At 36.1% G+C, this 12,590-nt stretch overlaps 1 protein-coding gene across 2 annotated transcripts in view; it reads right to left on the bottom strand.

The window, feature by feature from the left end:
• The window catches only part of LOC149570612 (nuclear pore complex protein NUP160-like), a 278,470-nt gene that overhangs the window by 63,514 nt on the left and 202,366 nt on the right, over positions 1 to 12,590 (bottom strand). Inside the window, exons 14-15 of one of the 2 annotated variants that reach the window (XM_089823186.1) lie at positions 6,274 to 6,548; positions 5,988 to 6,175 (exon numbers count right to left, since the gene is read on the bottom strand). In XM_089823186.1, coding sequence (XP_089679312.1) covers positions 5,988 to 6,175; positions 6,274 to 6,548 — 463 coding nt within the window. Of the gene's footprint in view, positions 1 to 5,987; positions 6,176 to 6,273; positions 6,552 to 12,590 lie in introns of both variants that reach the window. The other variant, XM_089823185.1, reaches the window with a different exon arrangement.

The following is a 12,590-nucleotide window of genomic DNA, read 5'->3' as shown; positions in this document are numbered from 1 at the left end:
CACAATCCAAACGACATCCTATTGTAGGCATATACTCCATCTTCAACTATGAAGGTTGTTTTAAGCCTATCTTATTCTGCAATGGTTATCTGGTTGTATCTAGAGAATCCATCCATAAATGAATAGATTTCATGCCCCACAACTTTTTCCAAAATACTATTAGTGAATGGTATCATGAAAGGATCCTTGATCATTACTGCACTCAAGCATCGAAAGTCCACACACATCCTTATCTAAGTGGTGTCCTTCTTTAGAGATATCACAATCGGAGATACCCACTCACTCGTCTACACCCTGAAAATAATGCCTACTTCAAGCATTTGATTGATCTTGTGACCCGTGTGGCATAACTTTTGTTCATCCGGTACGGCCGCTTCCGTATAGGTACTACTCCTATCAGTAGTATCTGATGGAGACATAATTCCAACAATACCCCTTTCAGGTCCTTATAAGTCCATGCAAACAAGACTTTATATTCCATCAATATTTTAAATATTGTCGCTTGTAGGATTGGATTTCAGTCACCTAGCTTCATCCCCTAAGTTCATTGTCTTTACTATAGGTCCTTTGTATTTAATAGGTTTTTCTTCTAAACGTGTGCACAACCGTTTCATCTATCTATGCTTCTCCTTCCTTCACTTCTCTATTCTCCTTAGGAAATTCACTCTTTTCTTTTCCATCCTCGACATTTAACATGTTACGGCTCAGAAAGAGCTCGTAATCCTCCATCAGCCAATGGAGTAGGTCATTTATCGAGCCCAAGTCATCATCATTAGTCCCTCCTTCCAATCTCAATATTCCCTCTTCGCCAGGTTCCATTCTTTTCTTCCCCTCATCATCTCCTCCGCCTTCGGAATCCAACGATGTTGCCTCCTCTCCTACCATCTATGTGTGTAGGTCAATTATAAATCTCTGGCCTCTGCCTTCCATAAACAGAGTATTTTGTTTCCAATCATGTTTTACCTTTGCCTATACCAGCCAACCCCATCCAAGGATGGCGTCATACCCTTTTCTTTTTAATGGTATGACCATGAAATCCACTAAGAGTGGTTGTGTCCCGATGTTTACAAGTTGCGCCATCAGGTTCCTTAAAGGCTTGATCCTGTGCTGATCGATAGTGAGTCGTTGAAATGTACGTGGCCACAATGTAGGTTGCGCCAACTTCTTCCATATATCTTTTGGTAGTACATTTGCTCCTGATCCTCCATCTATGATTGTGTCCATGAGGATGGTTCCAAGGATACCCATTTCTACTATTGTAGGGTGTCTTCCCATGGTGAGCGCAAGTAGCATTAGGTTTGAAGCAGTCGTTCCGTTGCCATCTTTTCCTATCGCTTTCAAGAGTGTCGTCATGTTCAGTATTGCAATCCATAGCTGAGGCATTGTAAGGTCATTCAATTTCATAGGAACTTCCATTTGCATTATGTGTTGTATAATATTTTGTTTTGCCAGGTTCCTCCTTGAGGTGTCGACAGTGTCTTTTGTTTGTGATTTTTTGGCTTGCATTTTTTTTTTCTACTTCCGCTCGCGCTTGTTGCAACCTTTTCTTTTCCTCTTCTACATCTGGATATGTTGCCTTCTTTGCTTGCTCGCAAGTGATGGCTAATGTCTCATCATCACATGTTTCTATACTTAACAAGTTCACCCCTTACTTAAGGCATTTTAAATCCTCATGGTCTCCCAGACCACACCATCTACATAACAGTTGTGGTGTTTCCTTCTTGGTACAGTCTCTAGCGAATTGTCCCCAAAGGTTGCACGCATGACATCATATCATCAGTTGTCCACTTGGATTGTATTGTATCCGACTTCAGCCCCCATTATTGTTATTATTATTACCACCTCGTCTGCATCAATTGTTGTTATGGTACCCTCCTGAGCTTGCATCATTGTTTGTATTCATTCCTGCTCCTAAGGTGGACACTTCTTGTGTTAGCAATACTTGTTGGTGTCACTTCATCTTCATATTGAAGGGGCGTTCCTTGGTGGAATGTCCCGCAATTTGATAGATATCACAAAACTGTTTCGTTGAGCAGGAGCCCTTTGTGTGGCCCTCCTTACAATCTGTACACCACAGTTCCTCTCCTTTTGTTGAGTCTAGATTCTTTTTCAAATTTTTGAACTCCATCATCCGTAACATGTCCTTCTGCAATGCTCGAACCTTCTTACTTGACTCTTCATGATTGTTGTTGCTTTCCAAAGATGAATCGTTTAAGTCCAACAGTTTGTTTTTCTTCTTTTTGCTCGTTTTTTGCTCACTCTCCAAATCCATCACCCGATTATATGCATCTGTGTATGACACTGAAGATACAATTTCATCTTTTTCTTCAATGTTGGTTGTAGCCCTGCAACAAACCACCTTTTTCTTTAACCCGTCAATTGGTTAGCTTTCCATTTTCCCCACCAGCTCCTTCAGCCTTCTTGCATATATATGGATTGTTTCATTCTTTCCCTATTTCGTACTGTATATTTCTACTATTATTTCGTTATCACCCTCAGTAGTCAGAATTTTGCTATGACTTCTTTTTTGGCATTTGACCATGTAGTTAATTTCAGGGGATCGACATCCAAGAACCAATCAATTGCTACACCTCGTAGGGTCATCAAAAACTGTCGGACCTAGTCATCCTGGTCCATTGCACCATTCGTTGTCCAAAATGTTTCGCATGTTTTACAATGTCTAACTAGATCGCCCGTCCCATCGCCATTAAACTTCAGTAATTTTTCCTTAGGTTCTGTCATCGTTAATTTCTTTTGAATCTGTGGTACTTGTTGCATACCTATGTTGTTCTGTGTACCCGCGTTGTTCTCAATACCCATGTTTTGCACAACCACGCTATTTTGAACAATTGTACTTTGGACAACCGCATTGTTCGGTGTGAAGAGATCTTTTTCAAGCGAAGTCATTCGATTCTCTACTTGTATCCATTCGTCAAGTGTATCGGCAACGAAGAGTACACCCCACGCTTGTGCTCCTTCAACACTTCGAGTCGTGCGGGATCCTTCTCTTCCATTTGGATTCTCTACCCTTGGCGTATACAAGTTTAAGAACTCCTCCCTTGTCTCTTCCACTAGCATTAATCTCTGAAGTGTTTCCTCTGGCAAGTCCTCGGCACTCCTCAGTCTGTTAGGTGACTACACTCCCTCCGTCAATGCTCCTTCACCCCCTCGGTGTCCGTTGTAAACTGCTGCAACTTCTGTCTATGCTTCGCCTGTTGTGTTAAAATTAATGGTTCCCGTGTTGTGTGTATATCATCCTTGTCTTTTATTTTATTCCTATCTTTATTAACAAGACTGGGCATTAATCTTCATAACATCCCTTGTATACCCGGTACGACTGGCAATGGCGCCAAATGTTTATCATACAAGGTAAACGGATTCTTATTGCATTAAAGTATTAGAATGTTACGCAAAACAAGATACTTTATTCATATAAGCAGTATGCAATTCCAATTACAATGATTACAATGATAATGGTGATCCAATAGTTCATTCAGATGATGCACATATACCTTCCCGAAGGGATGGTTCAACCACCAAGCGCCCTTTCTGATACAACTCTACCCGTCGACTACAATATGGATTTTACCGACATGTGAAGTATGCTTAATGACCATTAGAAGCAGTAAATGAACGTATCTACTTTCAGAGGAGCCTAAAGAATCCCCAAGTAGTGTGTTGATGGTTGTTGGTGGTCATTTGTGTTGCCTTGGACATCTTTTTGTTTTTCATATTATTATGAGGTTGTAGCCTCCTCTAAGTGTTCTTGTGCTAAGGGAGTAGTGAACCTCTATAAAACCTTTTTTTTTCCGTGTGTAGTTACTTCCTTGGGTTGTGCTGTACTAGTGACATATTCACACATCGCCTCATCGCAAATGAGGACACCCTGTTCTTTCACCCACTTGACCTTTTCGGTTTTGGTTTCCTCAATGGATTTAGCTTCAGTTTCCAAGGGTTCCTTCCATTCTACCAGATTTTAACCAAGTTTTCTCCCCTGCCACTTAAATTTCAATTTTTAAATGTTTCCCAATTAGAATTGTGTTAAATTGTGAATCCTTTGAAATAATGAGTACCATCCATAGAAATCTCCAATCTCTTGTAGAGGTCCAAATATGCCCAAATTTGAAAAATTAGAGGAAATCCAACTAATCCAAAAGAGACTATATATGTGTTACAGTTGCACGGGGGCTAACTTTAAAAGATTCAAGGGCACCAATTCGAGTTTGTTCGGCAAAGGTCTCCTCAGTATAGCACCAAGGCTTGGGCGTGTCGGGAAGTTGGGACGAGTTTCTAGGACAAGGGACAAGAGGCCTCAATTTCAAGACCGTGGGAGGCGGATAGTTAGGGTACAGCAGCATGGGGCAGAGTGTTGTATACTATACATATAGAACTTGAAATGCTAGGTATCAAATGAAGTTTCAGTATAACATACCAGATTTAAAATATTGCAACACAAACTAGAACCATTGGATATTCAACATAGTAACATAGTACATAGCATACCCAATAGAAGCATTCAAAAATATAAATTCAAATACCCATCTTGGAAGCAACGTGTTTGTGGTATCGCGAAGGTGGGGGTACTTGAGTACTCCATGTACTCATTGTGGGGACGTCCCGGAGGTCGGGTACTTCTAAGTTTTGGGGGCAGTGCGAGACCCCAAGTTTCACAAGGTCTACTTTACACCCAAAGACAAAATTTGAAAGCAAGAAATTGATACAAAGTAAAATCCTTCATTCTATCTGGTTTGCACCCACAAACATTGTAGGGTCAAATTTTCATCTAGCATCACCGTAAAGGGATCTAAGAGCTGTGAATGGCTAGAAATTCTGAAACCATCGAAATTCTCCATCAAACAATCGTCACAATTATGAAAGAGAGGTTCGTCAAGTTCAAAACCCACCATCAACATGTCTTTGTTTTGGAGCAGATGGAATTAAAAAAGCATACAAAGGTGTGCAGGATTTCAATTTCTGAGCACAATTATTTCCACAATTATAAGAAGTTAGCGCATACCAAAACACTGCTACATGCTATAAAACTCACAAGACTATTTTGTACAACGACGTCCATTTAGGCCCAAAAACATTTTTCAATGCAGTCACATTTTGCCAGGGATTGAAAATTGTGAGTTGTAATCTGAATCAATTAAATACAAGCAGTCCAAAATGTCCAGATGCAACCAATCCAAAAAAGTTATGTATCAAATCAGATTTGAACCAAATTCAGCCTGATCACGATGCCTATAGGTTTCAATGTTCCTAAGTCCATGCTTTTGAGAATATTGAATCCTAAGAGAGAACCCATAAAACAACAGATAAATATTTGTACTTTGAGTAGCTATGGTCTACTCATTTCTTCCACTTTACCACTAATTTTTAGTGGGTAAGACATTCTAATGCAGCATCCATTTTCCCTTATTGCAGGGAAACCAACTCTATTTTTGGACTTTTCGCATGGTGTTGGAGAAAGTCTGTAACCTCCTCACTGCAAGGTTTCATAATGCTTGGGCTTATCACATTTTTATATGATAGATGGGAGACAAAGTCGCACTCTGTGAAGGAGGTCATCACCTCCCTTATGGTATAGCATTAAGTATTCAGATGACGCCAAGGGTTATAAAGGATTGTTGTAGACAACCAAGATGTTGCAGGCTTCTTGGGATATAATTTCGCAGAGCTAATATTCTTGAAGATAGCCATCAAATCCTTGCATGAGTTGTAGCACTATAAAGCAGTGTTTGGCATAAATACTATTTTAAATGCACAGATAATCGGGTCTTGCTAGGCATGTTTAAATATTCCTTCAAAAATATAATGTAGCTAAATAATCAATTTAAGAACAATACAATTTAATTTTAATTTTCCATTTACCAGCCTAAAAACTAGTTACATACAGAGACTAGCTGAGTAAGAAAAGGAGTACTTTGCGCTAATGCAAAATCAAAAAAGCATATCACATAAAAGCGACAAAAAATTACAAATACCTGAAAAAACAGTGAATTGCTTCTTCAATTTGTTTTTCTTTTAAATTTTCTTGTAGTCCTAAGCGAGCACGAGCAAGAAGACAAAATCCCATGAGATGAAGACGTGCACACCACTCTCCATCCATGCTTTCACTATTTCTTGAAAGCTTTTGCTGATCTGAATGTTCATCAACACTAACAAGGAGGTTCTACATGTTTGAAAGCAAGAGACCCCCCAATATCACAAGTGATGACAAAATTGTAGCAACATATAATTAAAAAGAGAAAATAGTAATCATACACACACCTCAAGAACACCATATTGACCATATTGAAGTAGCATTGTTGAAAGAGCAATGATACGAATAGAAAGATTTTCTGACTGATTGCCATTTTCACCCCAAAGGATCCAACTTATAAATTTCCATGCATTACTAAGCAATTCATCAGGACTTTGCAAGGTGCTCATCCATGATATACGATCCTTCGAGGAATGATACCCAAAAATAAGTATGCCAATGAGGGTGAGATCACCAGTGCCAAGCATTCCTTCCCAGGTTCTGCTTTCATTTTTGCCATCCCCTACTAAAATATCAAGTAAGGCATTAAGACTTTCTAACTTGGAAATTATTAACAAGGTGTACAGAAAATTAGAAAATGAGAAAAGTTAAAAGCTACAATAAAAAAAAATATAGTGAAAGACGAACTTTTAAGTGAGAAGAGAAGTTTGCCTGAACATTTAGACATCAAAAATTAAGCAAACAAGCCATTTTCAGAACATTTCAAACTTTCACCAATGAGTTTATGAGTTACTGAGCACAGCTTACTTAAAAGTTAGCAATAAATTAAGTGCTCTTGAGATAGAAAATTTCAACGATAGTTTACAGCCCACTAAACATCAAAAGAGCTCTGGAAAAAGATATTCCAATCATATGTTAAAATTTAGATGAAAGTTTGAAATATGTGTAATGATTTCCTAAAAGATAAAAATAAAAGTTAACATTTTTCTGCTTTGAATTAATTGTTTACTTTATATGGTAAAGCCTTGATCTTTTATTTTCTCTATCTTGGCTAGTTCTACTTTTCAGTGTCATTGACCCAATCTCAGTAATTCATCAACATTATAATAAGTTCTCTCTCAATTTTTATGAATCTTCCGCCGTTATGCTCAAAATCCTTTCCAACATTAAGAAGAACTAGCATAACTTTCAAAATGGGCCCATGAGTGATCTTTTTATTTGAAACAAATTTCACCCTCACAGCCACTAATCTTTCTGAAAAGGTAACATTCAGAATAACAAGACATAAACCATATAGGCGTAAATCTGAAAAATCCCCCATTATATACAGTTAATGCTGAATCCCAGAGTTGCCACTTTTTTCCCTCAACAAATCCTAATTTATGAAAAAATTGTTGACAAATTTATTAAAATCATAATTTATGATAAATTTGTGTTTAGAGGACACTAAAATCATATTAAAATCCCTCAAAGGCAAAAAATGTGAAACATCATTGCAAATACCTACAAAAAAAACTCATCAAATTGACGACTCACTTAGAGGTTGATTCCAGGACGAAAATAGAGTCAATGAAGAATCAGCTTGGGAAAAAATTGTAATTTTGTCCCTTAAGCTTTCTTTCCAAACTTTCAAAAATCATAATTAGAATAGCGGCAGAAGCAATGGTAGCATCAACAGAATTTGGAAGGGCCGCGATCATCTCTTTGTATGCTAAACTCTCTTGTCTTGATGATGGATCATGGAGTTTGATCCGAAACGTTGATGCAAAAAATTTACACACAATCTTGCCAAAATGCATATCAGCTAACTGTGATACAGTGTTGAAGCCGCTAATGAATTTGTTTTAAATCACAGTTTCAATACGAACCAAGCTCTTTGCACACCATGTCCCATGGATTTTGATGAGATCAACTATAAAATTAATATTATACACCAATTTTAAAAGTGTTGTTATTATGCACTAATATATATTTGATGGAAATATTATTTGTCATTAATGGCAAATATGAAAAAGAAAAACAATACAGAGTGAGGATATTTTATATTACCCTCAAGAGTATTTATATACAGCGGTTGTAATAGTCTCATGTTATGCTCAATAAATAGAAGGAGAGACTGAACAAGGAACCTAGATATATAAATGGCATGTATCTAAGACAACAGATTTATCATAGAAAATGATTATGATGAGTATAATATAAAGTAGCAAAGTCATGGAAGTTGACAAGGAGTGACTGCGATAATCAGAAAGAGGAAGTTTGATGCATATCTCATAATGACAAAGGATATCGCTGGAGATTCTGGAAACTCACAAATCATATACAAGAACAGTATCAAACAGAGATAGAGAAACGTGAATATACAGTTGATAAAAATGATAGCAAATGCTCTGGATTGATTTCTATCGAGTTCCTTTGTTGAAGGTTGTTTCTATCCAACATCCAAATGCAAAGATATGAATCAAATAGTATCATTGAATTAACATTTGAATACAATGAAGAGGGTTTTAAGGTGGAAGACAAATAACATACAAGCTATTAATATATAGATGTGGCAATCACCGGCTGTGGAAGAACATCATTTAAAGTACAAATCCCATTCAGATACAACATTATCGGGTCAGAAGTCAGACATAACCTTCCACAATAGCATCTGAAGTCTATGATGATACCAAATTCACAGTAAAATCTTCACCGAACATAACAAGACAGAATCTGCGAACAACATATTTGAAGTCAATGGAAGGTGCCGTAGGTTGGAGGTTGAGATCATATTTGTTAATATACAAAGCCTGTAAGATTGGGGAGGTTTGAGAATAACAAATATTATGACCATATATTGCAACAAAATGATATAGTTTGAAAAAAGCAGCGATCACCTGTGTCAAGGAAATCTGTAGAAACAAAACAAATTTCCAAGTCAGCATACATCAAAATTTAAGAGTCATTTGGATTGAAACAAGATAGAACTATATTGCTGTAGACAGTGAGGATAAGACAGTGAAATTGAGAATCGTAATCGTCAGCAGTAATTAATTAATGAGGGTAATGGTAATCATAAATATATTATGAACTTACAGCAAAACAAAGCATTATAAGTAACCCATTGAATTTAAAAAGAAAACTAACAACAACCAAGTGAAGGCCTACATAATAAATACAAAGGCGATATACAGATAACAACTACAGATGTTGAATGGGCAGCAATGCTACAGGAAAAGAATGAAATAGATTAATTTGTAATCATAAGCATTTAAGAAGCCCTTAGGGCCACAAGAGAAATAAATATTACTAGACCGATAAATTAAAGAAAGCAAATTAACAGGGACAAGTTGTGTATCGGCAGAAAGCCTTGATAATATGTGACAAAACCTTCTCATACACCACTGGTTGGGTCTACCATATGCCGTCAGATTTTTGAACCATAGTTGGCATGAATTTGTGGAAGACAATGACAGGTTTTAACGAATTCCGAAAGGAAGATATAGTGCCGGTGGTTTTAGATCAAACCAAATAGTTTATAAAGATATGTTCAAAATACTTGAAGTTATGGGGAAGGATTACTGTTATCTCTAAAAGTTGCATATGGACTGAGTTCTAAAACCCAGTCACTTCAAGAAACATGTAAATACTCTTGGGTCTATGGGTTACCCAAAATTGGAGTAAATCTCCGGGTTCTAGGCTGGTTCCTATGAGATGCTTTCACCTTCAGCTCTTAACTTAAGCCTTGGAGGAAAAGGGATAGGAGGATAACAAATATAAAACTTAAAATTATGGTGATGCACATAAAAGTATCCTTGAGCCTTAACATATAACCAATACACAATAGAAACTGGTAATACAAGAACCTTAGTAGACAACCCAATAACATGATATTTGCATAAATAATTTATAAGATGGTTCAATAAGATCAACCCTTAGGAGGAGAAAGATTTTTTCACACACTAAGACTAATTCTTAGAACCAACACAATTTATAACCTGCAAAGAATCATATCTTTCTGCAATACAACTCCAAGGACAGAACTATTAGAATATTTAGTCCACTGATATAACTGAGGCGGGGAGGGGGGGGACGGGGAATTAGTTATCCAACTATTATCACAATTATCAACCTTAAGCAACCTTATCCATATGAGTAATATAAACTAAAATCACAACAAGATACTCATACACAATAACACCAAATATGTTAACTAGGGAAACCCTTGATCAAAGAGAAAACCCTGGTGAGGATGGTTCCCACAAGATGATGTACTAACATAAATATTCCTTGTTAGAGGATGGACACTGTAAGGAGTCTATGAATACATTCAGTGCATATGAGTCCCTGTTAGGAGACTTTGAATCCCTGTTAGGAGATTCCAACCCTATCAGGAATTGTGCCAACCCTATTAAGAGTTGTGGAAGACAGCTAGACCCATTGCCCAAACAGCTTCAAGGGCAAGCCCAATGAACCCACTATCCAAATGATCTTTGTATTACTCCTTGCAGAATAATAGAATTGCATTGTATTGATCCTTCCTCTTTCTCTATCCTATCAATTGGACTTCTGCTTCTTTTGATCTTGTAACTAGATCACAAAACTCACATCCAATAATCCCTTAGATCACTTACACACATTCAGTAAGCACTATGCTTCTTTTCGCAATTCGAACTTCTTGCAACAATAGATACACTCACCAATATAACAAACAAGGAAAACATCTTTCCTTTATAACGTATCTTCATAAAAATTCCTTGAATCCACCTTGACACTTCCCCAATTAATTATAATAAGATAATTAATTAATTACAATTACAATAGCACGGTCAACTCATAGTCTATACAAAACTTCACACTTGCAATACTAGGGCTTGTGCACTCGCTGACATCATCAACTGATTGTCTTCTATCACTTCCTGACTAGACATCTTCTTATTGCATCTCAAACGTAAGATAGCCAACAAACATCAGGAATTGTTTTCCCAATACTCTATCTCTGAACTGCTCTCTGTAAATCAAGTACATCTTTTATACGTCTTCAACTCAGACTCTGCACACTTAATCATGTCATCAGGACACTGTGTTGAACATGTCCGTAACTGCGCATCACCAGACAATCAAACCATTGTCGGTATCATCAAAATCTTTGTCTGCTACTTAGACAATCTTTACAGAAACCATGTTATGTTGACATAAATGACAAACACAGTCATGAATGCAACACATCAATACTCTCCAATGATTGGGATACTCCTCCAATGTAGTATTATTAGCATCCATGCTAACAAGAACATTGCATGAACTTGTATCAACACTAAGTACACAATAAAATAAAAGATGAGAAGGCACACAGTATGTATTATTGCTCAAAGGTGTTACAAATCTGCATGTCTCAAAGTGAGTGAGAAGAAATATAGCAAAAATGAAGAGAAGGATTGGAAAATATCGCAAGTCCCCAATCTGCACAAAACCAAAACTCCTTACAAATGAGCCTTCAGCTCATACTTATAACTTTTTCCATCCAGCTACATCATTAATGCAAACAAATCCTTGGTCGAATTCAGCTTTCAATGCCAATTTTGAGCCCATAAAAAGTCTTCAAAAAGGTGTAAATATGGCCCAAAAGTCATGCCTCAACAATATCAACATAAAGACATCTAATTAATGCACTCTTATCTCTCAAAATATCCCACAAAAAGTCTCTAAAAAGTAATAACTTTTGACTTTCAAATCCCATAATATGACCTTAGACACTTTGCCATAACTCTCCAATATATCTTTGTTTGACTTTTAGAGATAAAAATAAATATCTTATCTTGCACTTTAAGTAATAATTATTAAATAACTTATAATCCATTTACTTAATAAATATCAATTAAGTAATGAACTACAAAGTATTTAATACGTTTATTTAACAATTATTAGGTAATTTATCATTTATTATTTAAACAAAATCAATTATTTTAATACTATTTATGGAGTGATAATTAAATCAGTTAACAATATTATCAATATAATAATGTTCATTAAAAATAATAGATTATAAATTATTTAATATTTTTTTATTAAATGATACAAAATAAAATATTTACTTTTATTTTAAAAGCCAATTTCCATATTTTGTAATGTTTTTAATAATATCAATTAAATGATTTTTATAATATCTTTCTAATTTTGTTAAAAAAATACAATACAAACTTCTAAAAATTCAATAATAAATCTTTAGCTTCTTGTTATCAGTTCCAGAAATCCGGAACCTCTTTGATGACTTCTCTTTAGATCTGAAACCTTTGGGTAAAGTTTTATATAGGAAAAACTCTACTTCCTCTTACAATAGTTGCAGATGTACTTTTGCTAATGGTATTTGACACTTCTAAATGCTTCCTTTACTTTGTTGTTATTGATGGTAGAGTTTGTAGCTGTTGCTTCATTTTTATTCCCTTTGATGACAAAAATTGTGTATTGCATATGTATCCTTGTTGCTTTGTAACCCTTCAAATTTGTTGGAAACTGACTCTTGAATTTGGTTCAAACAAAAAATGCACCATTGTTTGACATAACTATGACTACCTGAAATGAGCAAGAGGGTGAAAATTTAGGTATCAATTACTATAATAAA

Source organism: Cupressus sempervirens, chromosome 3 (genome assembly GCF_028749045.1).
Source record: "Cupressus sempervirens isolate cs-2001-9-10 chromosome 3, ASM2874904v1, whole genome shotgun sequence".
NCBI lineage: Eukaryota > Viridiplantae > Streptophyta > Pinopsida > Cupressales > Cupressaceae > Cupressus > Cupressus sempervirens.
Note: the sequence above shows the minus strand (reverse complement) of the source record. Positions and strands in the feature narration are given on the sequence as shown.